The following is a 27,979-nucleotide window of genomic DNA, read 5'->3' on the forward strand; positions in this document are numbered from 1 at the left end:
TGCTTTCATAGAAAGTCTTTATTCAAATTGTGTCATGCGAGATTGTGTCAGCCTTTTTTTTGTTGTTGTTGTTTTGTGTTTTTTTTACAAGATGTTCTGAAAGAGAACTTTTCCCTCCCAACACAACAGATCTCCACTCCACAAGCTGCAGACGACACTAAACCTGCACTGCAAAGTATTACAGGCACACCAATGAGGCAGCTTTGGCACACGGCTACGCGGCCATCTTTGGATTACTACGTCGGCAAGCTGGAAGCACACTACCGTCATGCAGAGGACGAGGTGTTTGCATATACACTGGCCACAGAAAAGAAAAGAGAAAAAAATATAATACTAAAACAAACTTGGCATGCAAACTAGCTAAGTAAAAAATAAATCCATGAGCAGTGTAGCCGCAACGTATCTTGCACTCAATGCAACAGTCAGCAAGGTGGACGTGGCAAGGAAATCAGTTTAAAGCTGCCTAGTATTCGTAAGTACTATGCATAAAACATACTGATAAGAGAGCCAGCTTTGCCTGTGACAATTTGTCACGTGAAAAGTTTGCAGTATACGAACGTCTGAATGGATAGCTGCTGCGTGACAACTCCTCGCCATGCAGCCTCGAATCCTTAACTACTAAAAGCTCGAGCCAATGGATACCACATGACTACTCCTTCATACAAGCCTAAACTTTCTCTGCTATCGATCTTTGTGCCTATGTTTTCCAAGTGGTCACACTTCAATACATAGTCGCATCTTTTTAGCTGTAATGGCATCTTTTTTGAACTGAATTTGGGTATGATAATTCGGGAAACAGCCTAAGCATCACCGTATTTACATTTTGCTTAGCCAATTTCACTCTTATGCAACCAGCCAATAGCATGTTGCTGGCTTTTTCTCTCACAGATGCACTTTTGTGACGACTTAGTGGGTCAAATCAGCAAAATTCACCATGGAAGACAACAGCAGCAGTGTTCCCAGACACTATATGGTATAAATCACCAAGTTCAATGAATTAGAAAATAAGGGGGGGAGAGGAATTATGCAGATTCCACGCACTGTGGGAATCGATGAAAGCGAAGCTTTCCGAGTGGGATGCTTTGATTGACGATAATTAGCAGTGATATTGACGGCTAAAGCTTAATTTCTTCAACGTTTAGGCTAACCCGAGAGTGGTGAGTGGATGTTAAACATTACCTTGCGTGCACCACTGCTGTTTGTGTGCGTAGTACACAGAACACACAGGGAAAGGTATTTGCTTGAGCCATTATTGTGCCCCATACTTCATAACCTCTGAGAGGGTTGAGCATTGTCATTGTTTCACATGGCACATTGCATCGCGGCAGAAGTATTAAACTTGAATTGGATTATGAGGCTGTGCATGCCAAAACCACAATCGGATTATGAGGCACACACCATAGTGGCAGACTCCGGATTACTTTTGGCACCGCGATGCTTTATAACGTGTCCCAAAAATCTAAGTGCACGTGCATTTTCGATTTCTCCACCGTCGAAATGCAGCTGCCACCGTCGGGATCAAATCCGTGACCTCGAGCAATGCCATAGGCACAAAGCTACCATGGAGGGCACAGAAGTGTCTATTTGATGGTCAACCACTTCCATAACGTCGCCTGGACCTTGGGGTACGCTTTAATTAATGCGGCTCTGCTTCTGCACGCCCTGCGTGATTTGTCCACTTGACATACTTGCATGGGGTTCATTTTTCAGGATTAGCAGGAACGTATCGTACCGTACCTTGAACCCTGTTCCCCTCTAAACTGCTGACATGTAGTAGAAGGGTTTCCTTGCCTTCTCACTTCACCTCCCCCCACCTGTATGGGAAGTGCCTCTTCTCCTATCTACAGTTCTCGCACGTTAGTAGAAAGGGAAGGCATGCGGTTCCTGCAGTGCTTTTGAGGGTGGTCATGGATAATTACAGCTGTCAAGAGGCTAATGTGGCAATGCCCAAGGAGCTCCAGACGGTGTTGTGTACATTCGACGCGGTGGGATCCAGACGAGTTCCTCGCGTTGCCTTTCCTCTATTCCACGCTCCTGTCATGTACACACACGCTCTGAACCACCCCCTCAACACGGTGTGCCAGACGGCAGCAGCCATAACAGCAGCAGCAGCAGCAGCAGCAGTGGAAAAGTCAAAGGAAGAGGTAAAGAAAGCTTCGCTTTAAAAGAAACCATGCACTGGCTACAACTTGTCTTATGAATATACTACTGCTTGAAAGAGACCACTATGGTTCGGCTCTAGCCACTGGGCTAAGCTGACTGCTCTGCATAGAAATTACAGACTGTTGCGAGTCATGTGCTTTGATCAATGAGTGCTAGGCTGCAAAAAAAAGAGAGAGAGCATCATGACTAGGTGCTGTAAAAGAGCACGACAGCCACTTGAAAAAAAGAGGAATTCATGCCTGTTTCTGCAGCAAGTTGCAAGTTGTGCTGAAAGAAAAATACCACAGAAAAAGAAAAAAAGGAACATAGGCTACCTATTAGAAAAGTGAACACCCCCTAGAATGAGGTCACTGCATGTAACTTCAGTTACTCAGGCAATCTGTAAGACGGTAGAATTTCTCACAAAGAAGCACCATGAAAGATAAAGAAAAGAGAGAACGCATCTCAGGCATTCGGATAAAGTTTGCAAAAGAGGAAAGAACATACTGTCTCGATCACTTTGGAAAAGCCTTAGCTGCTAACTGCTAATAACCAGCATATTTGGTACAAAAAAACATGGTGAAGCAACACTACCATCAAGTAAGCATCTAAAATTTTCTTTTTTTTCTTGCCCCACAATTTGAGTAAATAGATTTCGAACAGAGAAACAAAAAGAAAGTCTTAAATGCAATCCAAGCATTTTCACTTCTCAGTTTGACAGAAATGCACGATACTCAGAATAAAAGGTAAAGGTAGACATATGAGGCATTCCATTTGTGCACACGCTTATGACACTCTCAAAGAAAGTTTGTTCTCACAAAACAAATGTGACGGCTCTGTCAGCGCAGCGCAAAAGTAAAATTGGTACATGAAGTGTCTAAAAGGATGACGTACATGTATTTATGTCTTTGGAAGGTAGCACTACCACAAAGCAAATACTATAAAATGTGCACAGGTACAGCTCAATAGGCGAAGCAGAGAGCTGCAAATGCAAGTACGTATGGACATGTTAACAGTAGGGGTGTGCAAATAGTGAGTGGTCTTTGAGAACAAATCTAGTAATACGAATCAAATAATGCCAGAAGCAAATTGAATCATACTTTTCGAATAGTTTTTGAATATTGAACACCCATTATCACAATTAATATAACATGATGTTCACATCCTAGTATTCTTAGAGTTAGCAAATTCCTGTCATTACATAGAATGTTATGAAGCCTTGTTTATTAAATGCACAAATAGAGCATTATACTAGAAAACAAGTAGTTTCTTCGCATGCACAGGATTCTTCAGAAAGCCTGAATGATCGCTGTATAGCCTGTAAAGTATGGCTACCTAAGCGAGGTGGCCTGCTCCACTAGGCAAGTTCTCATGTTTTTTTGTCTGTATTATGCCTGCGAGGGACAAAAATTTACCATACTTTTGCTTCAACTTTATGTTTAATTGGGTGCAGTTGACGTTCTGAAATATTCAAAAAGTATTCAAAAATATTTACATTTACAAACAGTGATATCTGATTAAAAGATCAAATGAAATAGGTCGCTAGTCGAAAGGTTTGAATATTCACACACCCCTAGTTAACAGACTTACATTCTTTTATTTTTTGTTCCCATTTTCGGATCAACTTCTATGGTGACTGACTTCCAAAATATAAAGTGAACACAGCTTATAAAACTCTGCCAGTGCATTCTTTTGTTCAATATCTTTCGTTCAAGTTGATTACCCAGAGGAAACACTTTGAATCATGTCAAAAAATGTAATCCCAATTAATCCGAGATTATTATATTCTTCACTACCTCTCAACGTAGCACAGCAGACACTATCATCTTGGCAACGAGTGTGGGTCACAGAATACGTATATTGAAATACACAGCAGACTACTGTTGGCCCCCTAATTACTGGCAACAGAATGAAAAATAAAAAAAGAATGAAGGAAAAGCGCAAGCAGAAAGTGTGGGTATAGATGAAAATGGAGGTATTGGGTATAAGGTAAGGTATAAGGTAAGGTATAAGGTAAGGTATAGGTAAGGTATAAGGTATAAGGCACCCAGAGGTGCACTTTGTCATGTGCGTTGTACACAGGGCACTGTCTGTCAGCTCTGGTGCAATAAAAATTTAATTGTATAATTGGCCACAATCAAAACACAACGAAACTATGAAAAACGAGCATGAAATGAACGTAATGAACCAATGTAGAAATTTAGTTGATTGCACGTCAAACCAGTGTTTTGAGCACTCAAGTAGGCCTTCGCAGTAGGAAAACTAAGCCTTTATATATGTATATAAGGATATAGAAGCAGTCCTAAATTGTGGTGAAAGAATTTGGAAAAATATGATGAAAGATGTGACCGCAGTTCTTAATGTGCCACCATGAAGAGCATGATTTCCCTGTTTAACCCTCACAGTGCATTTTCTTACAAGGTCCAAGTGCTTCTGAGTGTGCTGTTGAACATGCAAAGTTGGTGCAGACTCGCAACAGACTTTTGCATATAAAGAAAAAATATGCATAGTGCTGGACATTTAAGGAACGGGGTAGTTTCCCACGAGGTCACATGAGTTAGTTCCTCTAACAGGAAAACAAGCATTGCATGAATGTGACAGAGCAACAACCAGAACTAGTATATTCACAAGGCAAAAAAAAAAAGATGAGAATGCACGCGCTGAAAGCCAGCAATGCCACAGGGAACAAGGAACACAGTCAAAATAATGAGTGAATGTGACAGCACAGACTTGCTCAATTTCAACAGACGACGAGCAAAGAAGAAACAAACACAGCAGAGATAACAGGTGAATGCCAGACGTAATTGCCCGTGCATCCAACACGTAGATGTGATGCTCGTGCAGTCAACAAAGTCCGGCACTGGCAACAAGTGGCGCGCAAGTTCCTCGATGCTCAGAACTCATCGTGTCGGGTCAGCGCCTCGCCATAGTCTGTCGCCTGGCTTCCCACAAAGACGTCATACTTGTCGATGATCTCATCTCTGGTAAGCTTGCCATCCTGCAAGTAGTACAACAGGGTGACCATGTTAGTAAAGTGCAAGATGGCTTGAATGAAAGCGGGAACGAGGTAGCTGGCATGAAATATGTGAAGAGTTATGGGATTTAATGTCCCCCAAAAGTAACATACGGGCTAAAGAAATGTCACAGCAGAGGGCTCTAGGTTAATTTCGGCCACGTGGTTCTTTAACATGCACTTATACAGCAGGCCTCCATTTATTCAACTCAGGTTAATTCGATTTTTCAGTTAATTTGATCTCGATCGAAGGTTCCGGTCGGCACCCATGCATTTCTATGGGCCAAAGCTTTCGTTATTTGGATCTTAAAATTGCCCTTCACAGGATAATCGGAACTTGACCTGGCAGCACGTTTGCACTTGACCTCTAAAGGGGCCCCAATTGCGACCCCTTTAGTGACTGCGCCTGCCTCAACGGAGCTTGGGGACAGTGAATGCAATGAGCACACGTCCCCTCCTGTCGAAAACGCCTGTTTTCGTCCTGCACTAGGAATTTTTTCAAGCAATAACTGCAGCTCACAATGTCTGATTACGGTATTACCTAATTCTATCTAATATGTGCCTTTCCTTTTTCATGAAAAAACTGGCTTCAAATTTCTTGCTCAGTGCAATCGGTTACCCTACCAAGCCAAAGCCGCTTTCAGGGCATTTGTATACTATACTGCATAAAACTTTTGTATTGCGGCAAAGCTGACGTTACGAATCCGGCCGTTATTGCGCAACACATTTTTCCTTGACAAAAAAAAATTGGGTGCGCGTTAGATTTCTGCTTCGTTTAGGAGCTTTAATGTAATTTATACGCTAGTTTTTTTTTTCTCTCTTAGGGAAAAAGGAAGTGCACGCATATTTAATTCGAGGGCATGCTAGAACTGGGCAAATACTGGCAAAGGAATCAGTGACCACACATGTTTTGGCGTTTGCCCTGCATCTTGTTTGATTAGACCCACCAAATAATTCGATCAACTTCATCGCTGCCATCAGGATTGAATTAACGGAAGTCGACAGTAGTGCGGCATGTGAGTATTTTCCGAATTCTGCGCTCCATAGGAGAATGAAGCTGTGACTTCACGGTTAGCGGCAGAACACCCCTGCCACCGAGTCACCATGGCAGGCAACATGCAGAAGGGGCAGCAAAGTCTCTACGGAGCCAACACTGGCAAAGACAAAAAAAAGATGCACTGCACAAAGAACAACACAAGTGGGGCTGCCTGGTACCCAACTCGAAATGCAGCCACAATTTGTCCAAGAGTAGCCAGACTGCGAATAATTCATCGGCTAAGCTATTCATATCGTCCTCATAATGGTATTAGTTACAGACATATCTAATGCCATGTATGGCATGGAGGAAGATTCTATCCATGTGTGCTGCCAAATTGAGCCTGAGCAACATGCAGTGACGATGGTGAGTACTAGAAGGGCACCCGGTGTGTGATGTGTAAGCATGAACAAATAATCGATTATGAAAACAATAGTGTTTGCTCTTTTCGTACAGAGATATTATGTGGATTATACACGGCTGGAAAAATGGTGCTGAAATGACCCACGACCTTGTAAGGGCTTGCCTCATCAAGACCGCAAACTAAAGTTTGTCCCTCGCGCAAGTGCATTCAATACTTGTTAATTTACAAACCTACTCAGAAACAATTTAAATGAATTTCAAGAGCAGCCAAAATATAACGAAGCTGTAGAGTAGGCAAAAAGGTAGCCAAACTAGCATAAGGTAAGAAAACTTGGCAACCCTAAACCACAGGTATGCCAAAGCTATAGATTTGACAGCAAAGATCTGATTGCACTGTATGCCAGGTGTAAGGCATCAGGGCTGCTCAGATGGGTTGAGTTCTCGGCAAGCCCAGCTAGCTTGGAGACCTCCTGCCAAGCACCCTTTCGTTCAATGGGCTGTTAAAGGTGAAATGTTTGATGAGGCTAGATTCTCTTCTAAAGCTCGGCTTATCTCCTTCAGGCGGTGCGCCTACAAGTGTGCACATCAGGGTTGTGCATCAGAATTACAAGCAGTAAATAAAATAACAATCATGAGCATATCAGGACCATTAAAGGACAAATTAAGGCCTCTCCCAGCAATCTGCAGTTACTCTCTGGTCTGGAATCAGCGCCCCCAACTACGTCCTATGCCCATAAAATCTCATCGTACCACCTGATCATTTACCATAGTTATCTGCACTATGCGCTACATAGCCTGGGCAGTTCCATTTCTTTCTCTTAATCTTTGCTAGAATACTAGCTACATGCATATTATAATCCACAGTGGCATCTTCCTGTTTCTTAGAGCTATGCCTATCATTTTCGGTTCCATCACTTGTCCAATCCGTAGCTCCTTCTCAAGTTTCTTTGTTATCCTACAGCTACTCCAGTGGAAGGCAGTCGTCTCCAAATTTAGTGATGGTAAATCAGTTCTGTGTAAGCCCGCAAGGTAGAGGAAGGTTTATGAAAAGGAAAATAGTCATCCACCCTACTGTATCACAAAGCTACGAAGGAAACCTATACGGATTTCTCAGAAAGAAAGCTTCGCAATTGAAGAAAAATTCCTTCTGGTCTGAGGATCGAACCTGGGACCAATGCCCTCCGTGGTGGCCACTCTAGCATCTGAGCTAACCCGGCACCTAGCAGATCACAGAGACCCCCCTTTCATAGATTCAGCGATGAAGACCATATGGAGTGGCAGCTCTGGTGATGCGAATGTGTTCTGTCCGTGACCTGAGTCTCGCCAGCTGAGCCACTTGCATAAGGAGCAACGACACAGCGTTCAGAAATGGCAATTTTCACTGATCAAGCTATCGCTACAGTCAATTCACCACCAATCTGAGAAACGTGTGAGAATGGCCTCACTACTCACATGGTCCTTGTCAGCCTCGTGGATTAAGTGGCGCGACTCGGAGACGCTGTGGTCGTAGTCGGCGGGCATGACCCAGTCGCGCACCTCGTCGGGGCCCATGAACCCATCCTTGTCCTTGTCACGGTAGTTCTTGAACTGATCCTTCTCATTCTGAACCCAGTCTGGCTCCACTTCACCTTCGGCTGCACCTTCGTACATGTCACCTGCAGCGCATGCAGAAACAAAAACGGTGGGAAAACGTGCCTGGTCAACATTGCTGCCGTCAACACATGAGCCAAATATTACTCCACTGCATGCTGCAGGGAGCCAGCAATCTCACGTAAAAGAGTGCCTGCTTTTTCTCCTGCAGCTTTAGAGGACCCCTTCTCTATTTCCACAGTCAATGTTGTCATAGCTAGCGCGAAAGCCCATGTAAGCCAGCCATTGGGCAATGGTTCAGACCATGGATTAACTCCCGAACAAAAGCTCATCACACACATGTACAACCCTTTAAATCTTGTAGCAGAGAAGCGGCAGTTGTTAACAAGCACCGCCCGTCCTGCCACCACTCCTTTGTCACTCTTTGGCACCTTTTTTCAGATGCCAGCCTTCAAGGGTTACCGTATAACTGTACTGCGTAAAGAAGCAAAAGTAAGAAAGGAGCCTTATGCTGGGCATTCCTGCCAGTGCCATCCAAGCTGAGAGAAAATGTATGTATATCAAGGAGGAATGGGGAAAGTAAACAGTGCACTCATTATGTTTGTGTTCATACAAGGTCCTTCTCAAAAATTTTGTCAGAAATACAATGATTAAAAGGTGTCGCACTCACTCCATCATGCTGAAAATGCCAGGACCCTTAGGGGAGCCTGAACAAGAACGCTTCGTCAGCTTAGAGTAATAAACCATTCTTTCACGACTGTTCTTTGCAAATACTAACCGAAAAAATAAAAAAGGTTATTGACAGGTAAAGAAAATGAAGGCTAGTTTCCTTTTTAAAATTTCATGCCCAAACTGTAGCACCAGTACATCAGTGTGATGCCACTGATTTCAATGTGTTCCTGCCTGTTTGGGCTGTGTACAGAGAAAGTTACAGAAGCTTTCTAGATTGAGCTTCCTGCCTTTGGAATGGCATCTGATCATTGTTTATAAGAAATTAAATTTGCCCTGAAATAGTACTGTTGAAATACGTGATGCTACAGGGAACAAGCCATAACCGTAACTCATAATGTCCAATTACAGTATTTACCCAATTCTGATGTGCGCTTCTTTTTAAAAAATTGGATCGAAAATTGCCTGCCCCACGCAACTGGATACAAAACCAAAACTGCCTCTGCAGCATCTGTCTGCTTGACTGCATAACAAACATATTTCAACGATGCTTAATTCAAAAACTTTGCAGCATAGCTGACTTTAAGAAACCAGTACCGGTCGCTATTTTGGAACATATATTACTAGACCCCTGGCAGCCTTTCTTGATAGAAAATTGGGTGAACATTAGATTTCTACTTTGTTTAGGAGCTTTAATGTCATTGCTTAATTCCTATGTTAGTTTTCTCTTTGGACACAGAAAGTGGGGGGAAAGTGTGATTCGGCTGTGTGTTAGACTCGAGCAAATACTGCTAAATAAATCAGCGGAGTGTTTTGCTGTTTTTTCTGGTTCTTGTTTAATTTGACCCACTGGATAATTCGAGCAACTTCGTCTGTACCGTCAGAGTCGAATTAATGGAAGTCAACTGCATGAAAATCTGAGCATGCGTTACAATCAAAGAGCGTGGCATTTTCCATTCCTGGACATGAAAAATTGGGCAAGTGTTATAATCCGGTAAATACAGTAACCTCAGAAGTACAGTGAACTCTCGTTAAGGCAAACTCCGTTAAGCCGTATTATTGCATATAACGAACAACATGGGAACGTTTCTTCGGTTTTTCCATAGACTCCCCCAATGCAAAAAAAATTCGCTAAGACAAACCGCATCACACGTGCTCTTCGGTTAAGACGAACATTCAGAGTGACTGCCACCGCTACAGATCCTGGAGGCTAGGTGCATCGATGTGCGACGCCCGGGGATGCGCACACCGAGGCACCCTACTCGAGGCTTGCAGCGCACATCGCCCGTGGACAGAGGCAAAAACAAGGAGGAAACAAAATGAGACAGTAACGTTTCACTTCGTGAACGCGGGTGACGTGCAAGCGTACGGGTGCTATAGCGCATATGAAGCTATCGGCCCTCGGTGCGCCTAGACTGTCCACATCGCAGATCGTATTCAAGACAGGGCTCGTGTGGCCGCACCATACGCAGCCACCGCCGAAGTAGAATGCCCCCTTCTAAACATTCACTTGCTAACTACATTAACAAGCATGGTGTCAGTGCGCACAGGCAAACATGAACACATCACACTCGATGACAACGGACGCTAGCTGTCAAAATGTTGCCGTGAGGAATGCAGCAGCAGCAGCAAGCAAAGTGACCTTTGCGCTGTCTATCGCCAATGCAATCAGTGCACGCAAAGCTACGGGTCATCAGCCCACCTAGACTGTGCCCCCAAAGCAGATCACGTTAAAGATAAAGCCAGCGCGACCACGCACAGCCTGTGTACAACACACCCCTTCCTGCCCTCCCCAGTGTCAGCCGCATGATGGAAGACGGTGCGCTTCCCCCTCCCCCTTTCCTCCTTTGTGCACGCGAGATTGAGCCACCATCATCGGCTTACCATTGCATGCTTTCACTCGCACACACAGTGTATGGTGCGCATGGACAATGTTATCACGAGATAACCCAGGTACATCCATATTGCTAATGAAACCTGTAGCAACTGCCAGAGGAGGTCAAACCAGCGCACTTCTGCCGACCTTCCTCCGTGACGCTTCACCTCGTTTCTCCTTCCCCACTTTGCTCAACGTCACCTAGGCTTTCCCCTAGGTTGCTTTGCTTTGCCGTGCACTCAGCACACTCCTTCATATTTTCGCTAGCTCAGAGCCAGCACCGATGACCTGTGAGGAGGCAGATACCTGCTTGAACTCCCTAGTGAACTTTTTCCGGCAGCATGAAGGCACGGAAGAATTTTTAAGGTCATTACGTGAGATAACATCGTTTGTGGCTGCTCACCGATTTGCACAGAAGCCCCAATCATCCATGGGGGACTGAATGCAACCAAGCAGGAGTACCACTTGAAAACAGTTTTCTGTTAAGTTTGGCTGAATAAATATTTTCTTTTTTCCGTGATTTCCCCCCACTGTAAGCCTACTTCATTTACTGTTTTGAAGGAAGATAGCTGGATGCACCTGATAATGTTGCCAATTTTTCTTCTGATAAAACGAGCTTCTGGTAAGACGAACAAATTTTCATGGTCCCTTTGAGTTCATTTAAAAGTGAGTCTACTGTATACTGAGTGTTGGATAAATAGGACAGCCAGGTACATACAACTCTTACAGCTATGATGCTGGCCGACTTCTGCTCATATTTCACCATTGTGTCAGAACGGGAAAAAAAAAAAAACAAGCACGAAAAACCAAAAAGAACTACATTTTTGACCGGAATGAAAATGTAACTGAAACATTATTTATTATTTTGTTTCCAAGAGAAACCGAAATATTTTGTATCGGTTTTCGATTTCGAAGTTGGCAATTGGCAAGTTTTCGAAGTCGGCAATCTGAAACCACCAACATCAGGCAATGGTAGCATTAGGGCGCATTTCAGGGTCCCGCATAAGCGCGTATCCCAGGCAGGGATAGTGTGAGCGATAACCGGTGGAACGCTCCCCTAATCTAAGCCTGCCGTTTGATGCACTACATAGCAGTTCTGCATCGTAGCAAAACCCAGAGCGTGCGACCTGCAGAGCTTATCTCGCTTTCGACATGTATAACTCTTTGTTTCTGAAATTTTATCATTTGTTTATGTTTGCATAAGTTCATTTTATTGGAACAGTGGCTTTACATTTCGACGTGTAGACTTGACGATGTCCTGCTTCCGAGGTTATGCCCAGTGTCTTGACTCAAGGCTCTGAGCATGACCTCAGAATTCATTATTCACTTATTGAGAAAAATAAATACTACGTTTTTATCGTTACTTTGCTTTGAAAATTTTTGCGTGCGAACCGAAACTGTTATGAGCCATTACGGATCATTTTTTTTTTTCACTACGGAGCAGAATCTGAACAAAACTAAAACCAGAACGAAAAACATTTCGTTCCGGCACCCTGTATTTCCCACAGAGGTAGCATTTCATGTTGGGTTCTGTTCAATATCCTGTCTGGGAGTATTCTTTGCCTGTTTCTTTAATAATAAAGCTCAGGTGCATGTAGTCTGCTGTGTCATCAGAAGTGCCCCCTTTGCATTCACTTGTGGTCTCGTTATATTTGTGAATACCCTTTGTTTTTGTGCAATGTTCCAGACTATTTAAAGCAGGCAAGAACAAAAATATGTTCTTGAAAGTGTCTTGAATGCATCTTGCTTGCTAATGCTCCACTGGCTGACTTGTATCATTACAGACAGTGACACATTCTTTGCTGCCCAGCTGACTGCAATTAGAGGCATGTGCTCATTTGTGTGCGCTTTTTGGCCATAATTGGCCTTTGTGCCAAAGGACACCTCACATCATCATCATAATTTTTCTGGACGGAGCATGCACTTGCAAAACCTGATTCGTCAAATCACCAACCTTCATGTGATTAGGTATGTGATGATGCAAGCACCCTGCTGTTTGGTTAACAAATTGGAAGGTCTCTGGATTTGTGCGAGACAACATCCATACACAATATTTTTTGTGCAAGCAGGAAAAAAAATTACAAGATGTTTCATAGAAAAAAAACAAACAAGTTAATCTACACAAGTAGTTAGTCACAAAGTAAAAGTGTGTTCATGCAGCAAACATTTCTCAATTATTTTCTTTGCCAACTACATAATAGGTGGTGTCCAAATCGAAGAGCTCCAGTGACAGCTTCCCTCGGCGTAACAGAAGTCCACCTCCAAGGCCATGCTTAAGCGTACAGCAGGTGCCAGAAATATGTAATGGCCGCCATATCTTGAACACCATCTATTCAACATCCAGGCAGTCTAAGCATCACAACTGGTCCTGGGTTTTGTAAAATCTCGGTCAATGAAATTTCACAAAGCCTCAGATATTACAAAGCAGACCTAACAAAGCATCTGTCCACAAATTTGGTCACTCATGCTAACTTCATGACCGTAAAAGCCAAACATTTTCTCAATAAGTCCTTTTCCCCACACTATTCCTACTATGCACCACCAAGTGTTTAGACTGATCTGTTCCCTGACTAAACCAGTGGCAAATGCTTCAATGTTGATTGTGAGTGGTGAGCATGACTGCATTTTGCGGCTCACATGAGCAAACAAACAAAAGCACAATTGGAGATTTTTTTAATAACGGGAAGAAAAGAGAAATGCACCTACCAATGTACTCTTCAAGGGAGATCTTGCCATCCTTGTCCTTGTCAATGTCTTCCATGGTCTCCTCGACGACAACACCCTTCATGTCCTCACTCTCCTCGGGATGCAAGAAGTCACCAAACTCATCCTTGTTAAGGTGGCCATCTCCGTCCTTGTCAGCACGGTCCCAGCGCCGCTTGTCCCGACGCACCATGTCCTGAAAGCTCATGGCGCCCCCATCCGAGTCCGAGTCCGAGTCATCAGCATCACTTCCTGCAAGAAAAGCACAAGAGTCTTGCACTTTTCGTAACACACCTTTAAAAGGAAGCCTAAGGTAGTGTAGCAGTACCCCTGTACTGCTGACAAAGCATAGCGGAGCAGTTCAAGCACAAGAACCCGTGAAGAGATTAAAGTTTAGTTGTTTCTTGTTATATCAAGTGGCAGCATTGCCTTCATGTAGTAGAACCCACTTATCGGATATAACAATGAACAGCCGCGGCACCGTGAACGTTTGTCTGTGTTCTACGATATAAAAGACCACTTACTACAATGTTCACATGCCGCATTGTTGGTTGTAGCAATTAAATCTGGCTACTGGGTGTCTCCACCCGCAAGATGGAGAGAAGTAATTATTTAAGAGAAAATGAGACCAGGGACAATTAGTCCTGGACCAGGGAAAATGAATCCCGGACCAGGACGAATTTTTCTTCAACTGAGGGGCTTTTCTTTCAGGGGACCCATACTGGTTTCCTTTGTAGCAAGTGCTACGATTGGGTGGATGTTTTATTTTCCCTTAATTAATTACTTCTCTCCACCTTGCGGGTTTCCGCAGAACTATTACATCAAACTTTTGCCTTTGCTTCGAGTTGTTAGCAAATTCGACTTCGCCCTGCCATCCGCTAGCTGCTTGGTTAGCTCAAATGGCAGAGTGGCTGCCCCGGAAATGCAGTCATCCCAGGTTCGAGTCCCAGACCAGGACGAATTTTTCTTCAACTGCGAGGCTTTTCTTTCGAGGAACCCGTATCGGTGTCCTTTGTAGCAATTGCTACAATTGGGTCGATGTCTCATTTTCCCTTAATTAATTACTTCTCTTCACCTTGGGAGTTTCTGCAGAACTATTACGTCAATAAACACTTCTTTTTTTTTTCACATTTTGTACTCGTTCATAATTGCTGATTGGTGCATGTTTCGACGGATGCCGCCACTGAAGGATCCTGCTTTCTCAGCACATGTAATAGGTTATTCCTATTCATTCAGAAGAAATCGAGTAACTACCACAGCTAGCATATACTTAGTTTGTAATAAGTGTTCCTCCAGTCTCCCTGGTAAAGCAGATTGACCATGATGGTCGATGATGATCGCTGGTGTCACGACAAGTTTGGTTCCTGCAAATCTGACGTGTCTTTCCCCAACAACCTCTGTTCGTTGCGTGAGAAAAACATCTGTATATATGAATGATATAGAATATGCAACAACTCTAGTGATGCACGGTTTGAGCCCGAATGCCAATACCATGCCTCGTGGATTGCGCAGTGCTTCGCACATGCTTGCATCGATACAACCATAGTTCAATTCCCACACATCACATCCATAGGATGAACCGTCACTGTTTCATTACAGCATCCAGAAAACTCATGCTGCCATCTCCACCCGCACATGTCTCACACCCTCCAATCTGCAAGCAACGGCTTATCTTTTCGTACCTTCGGCTCCATATGTAATGTTACGGTACTCCTCCCAGCTGACACGGCTGCTCTCCTGGGGATTGTACACCTTCCACTGCTTGTCGACGTCATCACGGATGTAGCGCTTCTGTGTGTGCCGGATCCACGCCTCTAGCTCCTGCTGCGTCACGTAGCCATCCTGAAAGTCATGAACAGTCACTGCTAAGCCGGCTGCCACAGATCCGAGTCCCAATGATGCTGGCAGGCAGGATCATGCTAAAACAATTTCGAATGATTAAAGAATAACGGCGATGATGAGTTCTTTACCTATTATTGACGGCACATAAAATACCCAGAAAAAGAATGCATAGTTGATTTTCTATTTCAATGTGCAAAACAAGTTGAGCATAAGCTTGGTCAGTGAAACGAAAATATATTTTGTGGAAACTTTTTGAGCAATAGAGGGGAAACTATTTGCACAAAACTGGGAGTGGGCTTCAATCCAAACCATTTAAGGCTTTGTTTGAAATTTTTACAGAAGTCGCTTGTCATATGTGAACCACAGATATACACTTAATTTCCTTTACATCACGTGTGTAAAACTACTGCGGCTGGAGACCTTGCATTGGTCTGTCTCCTCTGAGCATGCTTTCAAAAGAGAGCAAGCTGCGTGCCAAACTACTTCTTTCTCTTCCCATGTTCCTATTCTAAACCAACAAATGACGCTTGTCGCTCATCATTCATTATTGCCCCAAGATATTTAGCAAGAAACTTCTTACTAAATACCAAAACTCAGAAACAAAAAATTTTTTCCGGTGCATTGCACGTAGGGCAACATTTGGTCAATAAGTGTTCATTTTACTACTCCAATAGAGCACCACTATTGGAAGTATCGATATCTGCACATACATTCTGAATGTACATTTTATAAGGGGCTTTAGCGTGACATATACCTACTATTACTGTTGCAAAGGGGGTTTTTATACATTGAATAAGTACATTCAAAGTGTGATATAATAAATGCAGATATTACATTTATCAGACATAACACAGTAAATTTCAAATTTGCACCTTTTCTTCAGCCGTTATCAGTGTTCATGTTTAGAACAAATATTGAATCCAACGAAAACCCTTTCGTGTTAGATAAGACTTCATTTTACCGACATTCGAGCGTAGTATGTGCTGGAATATTGAAGGCGTAGAAGGAAAGTTCAGCGGTAATTGAATTGTGCGGTTTTACGCGCCAAAATCACAATATGATTATCAGGTACAACACCGTAGTGGGGGTACTCTGGTTTTTGAACACTAGGGGTTCTTTAAGGTGCCCCCAACGCATGGGACATGAGCGTTTTTGCATTTCACCCCAATCAAAATGTGGCCACTGTGGCCGGGATTTAATCCCGTGACCTCATGCTTAGCAGCCTAACACCATAGCCGCTAAGCCACCACGGCGGGTCAAAGTTCAACAATAGCGATAACACCTATTTATGATGTCTTCAACCAAGATGTGTTATGAATGTTCTCTTGTTGCACAAACTTTCTCTATGAAGGAAAACACGAATCCAAAATATAAAGATTGTGCTACTGCTAACGCCATAACATCATCGGCTAAGCGCTAGATAGTCATTCGCTGCAAGAAGAGTTCAAAGCAGTTTGATTGAAAGAAGTGTGAAATGATGTCACTGTGAAAAGATATCACCACCTGCATCAACATTGTTACCTAGGTATATCATGCTAGCTCCCTATTATGAGCTGAACTTGTTCGAACAAATCTTGAAATTTCAATATAACGAGATCAGGAAAGCGAAGTATGTATTTAAGAAGAAGCTTTAGCTCAAGACCGCAATCTAAATACATCGGAAGGGAGAAATGGTAGTTTTTCTTGGCAATCACTCCACCAAATATGATGAGATTTGTTGCATTTAAACAAAAAAGTTAAAATCAAGCGTTTGTTGTAAGTGAATTCATTATTTAGGTTGTTGACTTTTTAATAAATATTGTTTAAAATCGTACATTTTCAGAAAAATAAACTATCAAGTTTACAACTATGTAGCTCAGCAATAAGAAATAACATCAAAATTCTATGAATTACATCTAATAGTACACGAACGCATGTACGCTTCCTATGTATCTAAAGTAGAGCTAACATTAAAGCTCTTCAACAAACTATAAATATCACGCGGAGCCGATTTTTTAGCAAGAAAAATAGCCAAGGGTCTAATATGTATTGCACAGTGGCGGCTAGTTCCTAAAGTTTAGCTTCTCCGCAATATAGATATGTTACGCAGTAAAGCATACTAATGTGGCACATGCAATTTTTGGCCTAATTTTTTTGTAAAAAAAAATCTGTCATTTAGAATCATTTAAATACCGTAATAAGGCATTATCTACCGCTATTCCTTGAACATCTTCCTAGGGCAGGCCGAAAATATTTTCTACGGGAGATGACATGTGTTCGATGCATTCACTGTTCCCTAAGCTCTGCCAAGACAAATGCTACCACTAAAGGGGTCGCTATTGGGGTCACCATAAGGGTCAGGTGCGTGCGTGTTGACTGGTCAAGTTCGAATTATGCAGCGAAAGCTAATTTCAGGATCGAAATAATGAAAGCCTGGGTGCATAGAAATGCAAGGGTGCCAGCCGGGACCTTTGGCTGGGCTCAAATGAACCAAAAGAGCAAATTAACCGGAGTAAAATTAAAAGAAGTCTACTACACAACTCAAGCAACCTTGGAAAAGCTGCAAAATTTGTATTTACCTAACCTTTTCATAACCAGTCTTTAAGTAGCACATAAGCAGACTGCATATTCTCTTGATGGTTAGCTGATACGGCACAAATTGCAGACCTTCAAGATTTCTAGCATGCTTCAGGCACTACCCAATCTCAGAGGTCATGCTGAAGACCTGCATTTGACCTGAATGTTTCTTTTGTGCATAATTTCCAGTGCGCGGTAATCGCAGCTTTTTAAAATGTTCACTTTTTGCGGCTTTTTGTGATGCACCCATGCATACTTCAAATGTAAAACTCTGCAGAGAGGCTGCTTGGAATCCACACTATCTCAAAGTAGGCCTTTTATTCAGCCCAAAATTTCAATGCAGTTGGCCTTCTAACAATGCAACAGCCTAACAAGCCTCCATTCTCTTCTTTATTTCTTTTCTGATATTAGACCAAATTTTATCACCAATGCTTCAATGCAGACAGGTCAGTACAAGGTGTAAGCACTCCCAACTACCACATTCTTCCGTGGATAGTATGCATAAAGAATTCGGAAAATTTAACAGCAATGTCAGGGTGCGAATTAGATTTAAATTTTACCTCACGGTGTGGCTTCACGGCAGTGCATGTGGTCCTAATGTGAGCCGACACCTCAAGGCCAAGTTATTCACCATCTAAAGTTTTATTATCACCTAAGAAACCCCAATTTCGAGCGTTGATGGTCCCTCTTCTCTCTTTCGTGGTCAACCATTGCCGTCCTCTTTTCAGGCCGCCATATTGTGTTTTCACTGGGTTAGCAAATGGTGCATGGTGCCGGCAAACCAGAACTCTGATCATAAGAGCGGCGCTTGACAGCAGTCCTTTACAGCGCAGCAGAAGATTTCCAGCATCGCCAAAGAGGTAGAGAGCAGTACCGCTGGCCAAAGATACAATGTGGGAAAGTCGTGCATGTGCAAAACTGTTTTTATAAAGATTTGAGCATTGTTGGTGCAGCTATCTGTGAAGAATCATATGTATGTGCAGACTGCTTTTCTTTCGAGGTGTTGTAATTGGGTGTATGGGTTATATGCAGAAAAGTATGGTACTATCTGTGGCCACAGAAAAAAAAAGAAAGGCTACTCACGTTGTCTTTGTCGATCTTGTCGACAATCTTCAGCAGCCGCTCCTTGCTCTCGGCCGGCGAGAGCTGATCAAAGGTCTTGGCCGTGTCTTCCCCAAGAAAGGCCTCGTGGTCATACTCGGGGTTGTGCTCAGACTCACCACCCTCTGGGTCCTCTTTGTAGTGTGGTTCATCACTCAATGGCTGCATGTGTGTGCATGAGGAAAGAATCCATACAAACATGCCCACGTCTGATAACTATCACCAAGCACAACTTCACAATAAGCATGTATAGTGGTATGTGCATGCTCTGTGTACACTGAGCAACATATATTGGAAGCAAGACCAGTGTGCCCTGGCCAAGTATGTGATAAACATCTATATTTTAAGCACTTAGTAAATTACATATATTACGGTTAATTGCACCCGCATTGGGGATTTCACGTTACTGCATATAAACTTGCCACTACAGCTTCAGTGGCTACGCACTAGTGCGGTTCCACTGTGTTTTGGAATTTGTTTACATTCTATTTATTGTATGAAATGGACTGCTCTACCAAACAGTGCATCGACAACTGCACATTTGAGGAATATTAATAAAGGGTCTTTACCAAGTGCTACAGTAAAGCCCTCTTGTTACTTGGTAGCCTTCCTTCCCAAGTGAAAAGTTACGAATGTGCACAATATAAGATGGGCATTATCGTGCATATTCGCTGCTTTACAATCTATAAAGGTAACCCAAATACTCACAACAGTGACAGATTACATATTTTACACATTAATATATCCATATTGGTTATGTCATTAATCATCCTGTGTAAACCAATCAAAATTAAAATTCTGGGCTTTTACATGCCAAAACCAGATATGATTATGAGGCATGCTGTATGGAGAGTACGTATTAATTTTGACCACCTGCGGTTCTTTACTATGCACCGAATACATGGTACCACATGCATTTTTGCATTACGCCCCCATTGAAATGCGGCCACTGCGGCTGGGATCTGATCCCACAACCTCATGCTGAGCAGTGCAATGCCAAAGCCACTAAGCAACTATGGCAGGTCTCGTGTAAACCGATAACAATGATGCCACATATAACAGTGTATGGCACATAAATATCAGCCATTTCAGTACAATCATTTGCCTTAACTATATGCAAGGATAAATTTTTGCTTACAGTGACAGTGGAATCTTGTTAATTCGAACCTCCTTAATTTGAACTTCCGGTTATTCTGACACTGAAGTGCTATTGAAGTTATGAGTATTTCAATGCGAGAAAATGCCTGGTAATTGAAAGCGTAAGCACTAGTAGCGGTTCATTTGAACATACCGTGCCGCTGACCGTGCTGTCAGCAGTGTAAACTCATGCTGCAGCACCTCCGAGACCTGGAAGTGCGGCCGTGCACCGGCTGATGTTATCGTGGCACACCAAAAAATTCAAACAAATTAAAAATAATGTCCGGGTGCGGGTTACATGTGAATTTCGCCTTGAGGTACAGCTTCACAGCAGTGAACGTTTTGCCTAGAATAGTGGCTTCACGGCAGCGCGACGCGTACTGCGTTCAAAACTCGTCTCTCGTGTTTCTCTCGGTGCACATGAGCCGCCTAACCCCAACGCTGAATATAAGTCCTCCATTCAATGAGCTTCCTTAATTCGAACTTTGTTTAATTCTAATCATTTATTTTCTGGTCTCTTCGAGTTAGAATTATCGAGATTCGACTACAACCGTGATAGGATGCTGCATGCAACGATCAACTTCTTTCATTGGAAGAGTTATTTTTCAGGAGAATAGGGAATTAAAGAAATTTTTGCTAAACGAGCACTGTACCTAATAGGCTGGCATATCATCTCAGACAGGAACCCAATCAAGTGTGTTTCATGACTGGGTGAGTCCCAATGGCTGCCAATCACATGATGGGAAATGTGCAAGAAATGAGACAACAAAGGTGGGCAGGGTGCAACGTTCACTGCATTACTCACAGAATGAACTGCATCAATTTAGACCTAACTTGCGCACATTTTCGTTTCTATCGTCTCCAGTTTGTGTTACAACAGCATAGTTCTCGCTCTTATGCTTAGATCAGAATTTGTGTCACCTTTAGCGACCCGATTTGCAGCGGCGTGAAATTGGCTTTTGAGCAACTGCGATTATTGGGTGTTGTACTTTAAAATTTTCCTGTATGGTTTAATTGCATGAGTATGCATAGTGCACTAAAACAGAAAATGGAAAGGGTAAAGAAAAAGGAATGCAATAAAAATGTGACACAAGAGACTGAAAAAAATTCTCACACCGTGCATAAAAGATCTCTGTAATCGAGGGAAAGAACGTTGCTGCTATCATAAATCCCAGAGGTGTCTTTTGAGCTATTGCTACAATTCTTTTTAGGCTATTCTATGGCATTCTTAAGCTCTTTTTCTTCCTTTTCTACTTTCATAAAGGGGCCCTGAACCACCCCTCGGGTTTGGTGAAATAACATTTATTTCACCAATAGCATTTATTGTGTAAGCATTCTTGGGCAACTAACTCAGGAAATCTGTCTGTCAGGCAGTCTGTTTGTCTGTAACATGCAACAGAATGTGCTCCATAAAAAAAAAAAAAACCAGAATAGATCCGAAAGGCAAAAAGAAAGAAAAACGGTGGCAGTGGTGAGTTTCAAACCTACGACCCCACACTCAGAAGCCAAGTGTCTGGGCTATACCCACTGGGCTATACACCAACACTTGCAGAAGGTAAATATACCTGGACCTTATGAATGTGTTGTACCGGCGGTACAAAATAAATGTCAAAGAACAGTTTCTATGAAGGTTTGTTGCCCGATTTGGTGATGGTGGAACAAAAGCCATCTCTAGGACCACATGTAGAGTCAACTTAAAGCCTTGTAGACATCAGGAAACTTCCAGTTGTGCCAAAATTGAATGCCAAACATGCCATATCCCCAATGTGTTTTGGAGGTAACAGGATGTGTCATCCGTTGGAGGTCCCTTGACCGGCTTAAATGCCACCGACCTCTGAGGGCTCATGCGCTTCGCGTCATGCAAAGCAGATAGATAATCAATCAATGAGTGGATAAGGATGATAAGGAGTGATGAGTAGCTATAGGGCCTCATCATGATCGATAATGGCTTGACATGAATGTACAAGGTGCTAAAAGGCAGTAGGGGCTTATATTGATTGGAGCAATTCTGATAAGTACTGATAATGGTTGATAAGGGTCATATCAAGTCCGATAAGGTTAGTAAGGGCTGATAAGGGTCAGATCATGTCCGATAAAGTTCATAAGGGCAGATTAAAAAAAATATGGGGCTTTACATGCCAAAACCTCGATCTGATTATGGGGCACGCCGTAGTAGGGGACTCCGGAAATTTGAACCGCCTCGGGTTCTTTAACGTACACCTAAATAGAAGTACACGGGTGTTTTCGCATTTCGCCCCCATCGAGATGCGGCCGCCGTAGCCGGGATTCATAAGGACAGATAAGGGTTGATAATGGTCGGATCAAGTCCAATAAGGTTGATAACTGATTACGGCTGATAAAGGTCGGATCGAGTCCAATAAGGTTGATAATGACTGATAAGGGCTGATAAGTTTTTTACTGGTCAGATCAAGTTTGATAAGATTGATAACGACTCCTGGATGCGTGGAGATGAGCAAGTGGTACAATGCTTACACATACTTAGACAACTCTAATGGAGTTTTTGCATAATTTTTGGCTGTGTCTGAATGCCATTTTGGTGCCGGAAATAAAGATTTGAAACATCTGAAAACCCCAATTTGATTATGAGGCACGCCATAGTGGAGGACTCTGGATTAATTTTGACGACCTGGGGTTCTTTAACGTGCATCTAAATTTAAGTGCACATGATTATTTGCATTTCGCTCCCACCAAAATGCAGCTGCCATGCCCTGTGGTCAAACCTGCGACTTCAAGCTCAGCAGCGCAACACCTCAAGCAGGTTTGAAGAGCACGGACCTTGGGTGTGTGGATCTTGCGATGTTCCTCTCTTGGGATGGCAATGGTCAGCGAGAGATGGAGTAGACACAGACCTAGTGAGTAGCGCATCACCAGAGACGCCATGGCAGCACGCTTGCGACAGGTCACCTGCAGTGGGTGCATCAGAACAGTGACAAAGCAAGCAGTCAAGTTTAAAATGTATTATTCATCAGCCCACGAGCGCCTTACCCATAGTTGTTCTGACATGAACCTTCCACATAAATTAATCATCTTATTTCTATCTTATTTTAACATACAGACAGAGAAGTGGCAAATGAAAGCTCCCCTGCAGCAGCTCTTATCTGCCCTTCAACACAAGCCCGTGAGTATCTGCAATTTGCATCGACATGTTCTAAATGAGCATTTTCTCGCAATGTGCAGAGGTGGAGGTCTAAAAACTGCTCAAATATGATCGAATTTAACATCCTTGATCGAATTTAACAACATGATCGAATTTAACCGCTTTATGAGGTAGCATATTTGATGGGAAGGATGGGAGGGGGCTCTGGATTAATTTTGACCATCCTGATTTTTTTACTTGCAGACAAGGACTGACATACAAGTTTTTTTTTTTTACATTCTGCCTGCTTTTAAAGGCCAACTGCAACAAAATTTCACTTTGGCTAAATTTGTTATAATTGAGTATTTGTATCACTGACACAATCTTGGCAAAGCCACAGGGCTGGCAATTGCATAGTTTTCTTTTTAGCAGCCTTTAAACAGCACCTAAGACGACACATTCACCTTGTGGTTGTCAATATGACTGAAGTCCCAGCATGCCACCTACAAGATTTTTCAGCACATCATGAACGCCACCTTGTCTCAGAGCTCATGCATCACTTCTGGCAAGCAGTTGAGTGCCATTTTCCTTTTTCAGTTCCGGCGTCAAAATGAGCTATTTTTGCTGGCTTTTCATGTTGCTTGCGCCTGTCTATCAAATGTAACTTTTTGCATGGAGGCTCCTCTGCACCTAAACTATCTTAAGCTAGGCTTTTTAGGTGTTCTAAAACTTTGTTGTGGTTACCGTTACCAATGAAAATCAAAGCCACAACCTCGAGCTCATGCGGTGAACATTGCAGCCACTGAGCTATGACGTTGGGTCCAAATATATTTGAGCACAGATAGTCGCATGCAGCTGGCAACAATCTGCTTACACTGCCCTCAGTTGCACTTGGCAGCTCAAACAATGTCTAGAGCTCACTTTAGGAGGATCAATTCAGCACACTAGATGGACACAGAGGAGAAGAAACACACAGCACAAAAGTGCCGGCATTTGCAATCAACAAAGTTTATCATAGCTAAACCATACACGAGTTGTGCCTTGCAGGTGTGATTGCTTCGTGTTGTACATTTCTTCTTCTGCATATTATTTGTCTGATGCGTGGAATTCTTCCATTCAAAACGAATGTGAAGCAACTAGCAAATACTTCCGTACACTTTTTAGAGGTAGCACAATTTATGCGGAAGTTGTATGAACAGTCTACTAGGCAAAAATCAAATGTGACAAAGTATTTTAAAAGTTATGCGAAGTAACTCCCCTGTAATGGTGCAGTTCATAACTGGAACAACTTGCTGAAGATACTGAAGGCAGATTAGGAAAATCCCAAGCCCTTTACTACGGCCTTTCCCATAACCTACTTCACAGTTTTAGGATGTTAAACCTAGAAATTCTAACAAAACATTTGTGTTGTTCAAAAAAAATGTGCGGGTCCCATGCACTGTGGGAATTGACATAATTGAAGCTTTCTGTGCTGTTTGCACTGACTGGTGATAATTAGCAGTTATGTTGACAGTGAATATTCAATTTATTCAGCACTAGTGCAACATGAGAGTGGCGAGTTGATGGTAAATGTTAACATGCATGCACTACTGCTGTTTGTCTGCGTAGTACACAGAAAACATAGCGAGACGTGTTTCTTGAGGCATTGTTGTGCGCCATTGTTCATGACCTCTGAGAAGGTTAGCATTGTGATTGCCTCACAAGGCACATCATATCATGGCAGAAGTGTTAAACTTTACTTGAATTATGGGACTGTACGTGCCAAAACAACAATTGGATTATGAGGCATGCTGTAGTGGCAGACTACAGATTAATTTTGACCCCTGGGGCTCTCTAACAAGTACCTAAATCCAAGTACAAGAGCGTTTTGTATTTTGCCACCGTCAAAATGTGGTTGTTGCGGTTAGGATCGAACCCACGACATCGAGCAATGCCATATCTGCAAAGCTACCATGGCGGGCACAGAATTATTGAATTGAAGTGTGATGCCTATATTTTACGGTGCTAGGTTGACGCTTAGACACTGTAGAGGTGCTTTATTGCAGTTTTGAGGCTGCACGCCATGCATCAGTTGTCTGTTTGACAAATTTGCATTGTGCTTACTCTTCAGAAATATCAGAAATGTACCGTACCCTCAACCTAAATTTATTTGGTTTGTCCAACACAGCTGTCACGTCTAGTAGTAGCTAAGGTGCCTCGGGGGCACAGCACGCATCGGGGCACCCTAGTAGTAGCGTTTCCTTACCTTCTCACGTCACCTTTTCTCTCTCCCACCCTCCCCCCATGTATGCATGCTGCAAGCGAAGAGTGCCAAGGCTGTTATTTGCTCGTTTCGTGGCTATGTTAATTCTTCCCATTCTCTGCTTCCTTTCCCCCCTCCTCCCTACCATACCATACACTTCTCCTCTGGATGGTTGCACGTTAGCAGGAAGGCAAGCGCTGCAGTTTCTGCAATGCTATTGCAGGGGGGTCAAGGATAATTACAGCTGTCATGAGGCTATTTTGGCGACACGCTCAGAGGGCACTGTGCTCATTCGATGTGGTGCAAAGGTCCAAATTAGTTTCTTGCATCCCTTTTTCTCTGTGCCATGCACCTCTACACTCTGAACCACCCCCTAACATGGCGTGCCAGACAGGAGCAGCAGCAGAAGCAGCAGATGGAAGAGGCAAAGATAGCTTCACTTTAAAAAAAGAAGTTCAATTCAGTTAATACTACTTTTGCAGTCTTTTCAAGGAAGAAGAAACCACTTGAATCTGCAAATATGTGAATGTTTTGTGACAATTGGCAGTTAAAATGCAAATTATTAAGGTTCAATATCTCAAAGTAACATATAATCAATGAGATGCACGATAATAGGGAGCTCCAAATTAATTTTGACTTCCTGGGGTTCTTGCATCATCGCACAAGCAGTTTGAGCAAGTTCAGTTCAGGCCTTCAACCTTCTCTGCTAGTGATTCATCACTTGCCGTCAACAAACCCCAAGCGAGTTGCAAAAGTGCAATGTGTCACTCTCACCAGATGTAGTGTGTGCCCTCATGTACTTTTAATGCTTCCGTGACAGAAAAAGAAAATAGGTCAGACTGAAAGAAAAGCAAGGAGCATGCTGCTACACTGTGATATCAGAACAAGGTGACATGACAATAATGGTGAGAATATGAATGCATCCCACAAGACTGGGCCAAAAGAAAAAAAAACCTACATGTATGCTTATAATACCAAAGAAATAATAAAATCAGCATTGGAAAGCAATTAACATGTTTGGACACATCCCTACAGCTGTGAAAATGTTTTATCAGTTTATATTTAAGTGATTGGTTGATGGGTTTAATATACGAGCTATAGGAGATATTTCGTAGAGGGCAGCTTTGACCACCTTAACTTTGAGAGATTAGTTTTCACCACTTGGAGTCTTTCAATGTGCACAGAAACCTAGGTATACAAGTATTTTTGTGCGAACCTGTATCAACGCGACACCCTGTAAGATAACAAAATATAGCCATTGTAGCAATAGTCGTCCTTGCAACAAACTATTCAAACATACTGTACGTCACAATACTATTGCTATTCTATTTGAGTGAACAGTTGGGGCAATATTAACACCTTCTTCATTAGCTACCTTCACAGACATGCTTGAACGAAATAAACCGCGTTTTATTCATTGGCCGCGTTCTCAGTAAATTCTACAGACAGCACGAACAGCGAATGAGTACAAAGAACAATAGTACTAAAGAAAGAGGATCTAAGTAGGTATAAGTGGGCGAGAGAGAACGTCGGCGATCTAAATATAGAGAAGACGAGCTATAAACATGTCCCACGCGCAACTGTGATGGAACGATCGAGCTGGCGGTGTACCAAGACTTAATAAAAAAAAAAAAAAAAAGACGTGGGCCCTTCTAGTAACGCCACATCATCGCGAGCCGTTCGTCTCCCGACGAGTCAAGGCGAGCGGCGGAGTGACCCATCGCCCGCTCTCTATCAGGCCCGGCGTAAGGACACGTCAAAAGCCACAGCTATAGAGTGTTCTAGTACACTCTAGCCACATATACGTTGGCGAGAAGTCAAACAAGCGCGCAACTCAGACCGTGAAAATATGAGCGATATCGCACGAAAAGAAAAAGCCCGGTTCTCTCGGAGCGATATGTCATTGAACGCGCATGTCGAAGGAGGAATTCTTAAACGTCAAACCACGCCTCAAACTAAGCAAAAGCCCAGCGACGCGAACGGCGTTATTTTTAAAAGCGACGTCTACGACCTATCGAGACGGGCTGCTGCAACGGCACCGGCGTGGAGTTGCAACTGTCGACCTTCAGAGCCAAGAAGCTTCGTCACTTTCTGTTAAACAACATAGAGAGTTAAGAATTATACGACGCCTGTCTTATACAAATAAGGGGCTAAAACTGCTTGCTAAAGAGTTCTGTCGGCCTCCGGCCGTTTCCTTTTAGTGCGTGATCAAACGGTCTATTGAAAGGTGACGTGAAAGTGAACTCGGGAGGTAACGTGTGCGACGACGCGATTTGCCGATAAGAAGCAGAGCTTTAAAAACAAAATGCCACGCGATATGCGATACCTGCTAGCAAGGTAGAAGCAATGCAAACACTTTCTCTTTGCTCGCGTAGCAGACAGCAGCCGCAAACTTACCCGTTGGCACTTTTGACGAGCGCAAGCGTGGACTTACCGCTGTTGCCAGGCTGTCGGCTGCCTCGGAGCCTTCCTTGGAGAAACGCGAAGAAAGACGGGTGGGGCGCAGCGGTCAAGAGCGCCGTTTTTGAACGAAACAGTTGCAGCGCGTAGCTCTAGTTGTTGCTGGTGCCAAGAAATAATGATGTTGGCTCGTTGGCTCTCTGCTTGTTTCC

At 43.1% G+C, this 27,979-nt stretch overlaps 1 protein-coding gene across 2 annotated transcripts; it reads right to left on the bottom strand.

Annotated features, from left to right (window-relative positions):
- LOC142579806 (calumenin-B-like) lies at window positions 1-27,821 on the bottom strand. Of its 2 annotated transcripts, none has more exons than XM_075690383.1 (7): window positions 27,765-27,821; window positions 22,825-22,953; window positions 18,874-19,053; window positions 15,075-15,234; window positions 13,396-13,644; window positions 8,007-8,209; window positions 1-5,140 (listed from the first exon to the last, which is right to left on the bottom strand). In XM_075690383.1, the coding sequence occupies exons 2-7, from the start codon at window positions 22,927-22,929 to the stop codon at window positions 5,036-5,038; spliced, it is 1,002 nt and encodes a 333-aa protein (XP_075546498.1). In that variant the 5' UTR covers window positions 22,930-22,953; window positions 27,765-27,821; the 3' UTR covers window positions 1-5,035. The 2 variants fall into 2 exon arrangements, with proteins under 2 accessions (XP_075546498.1, XP_075546499.1); XM_075690384.1 differs by having other exon boundaries at window positions 27,694-27,770.
- Window positions 27,822-27,979: the final 158 nt, after the last annotated feature.

This window comes from Dermacentor variabilis, chromosome 4 (assembly GCF_050947875.1).
Source record: "Dermacentor variabilis isolate Ectoservices chromosome 4, ASM5094787v1, whole genome shotgun sequence".
Taxonomy (NCBI): domain Eukaryota; kingdom Metazoa; phylum Arthropoda; class Arachnida; order Ixodida; family Ixodidae; genus Dermacentor; species Dermacentor variabilis.

Bases quoted from the DNA above. Each gene is read 5' to 3' on its own strand.
- LOC142579806 (XM_075690383.1), bottom strand. From the start codon at position 22,929: ATGGCGTCTCTGGTGATGCGCTACTCACTAGGTCTGTGTCTACTCCAT. The intron at 19,054-22,824 runs GTCCGTGCTCTT...ACACACATGCAG, and splicing joins GCAAGATCCACACACCCAAG to CCATTGAGTGATGAACCACA. The intron at 13,645-15,074 runs GTACGAAAAGAT...CTTTTCTTGCAG, and splicing joins CATTACATATGGAGCCGAAG to GAAGTGATGCTGATGACTCG.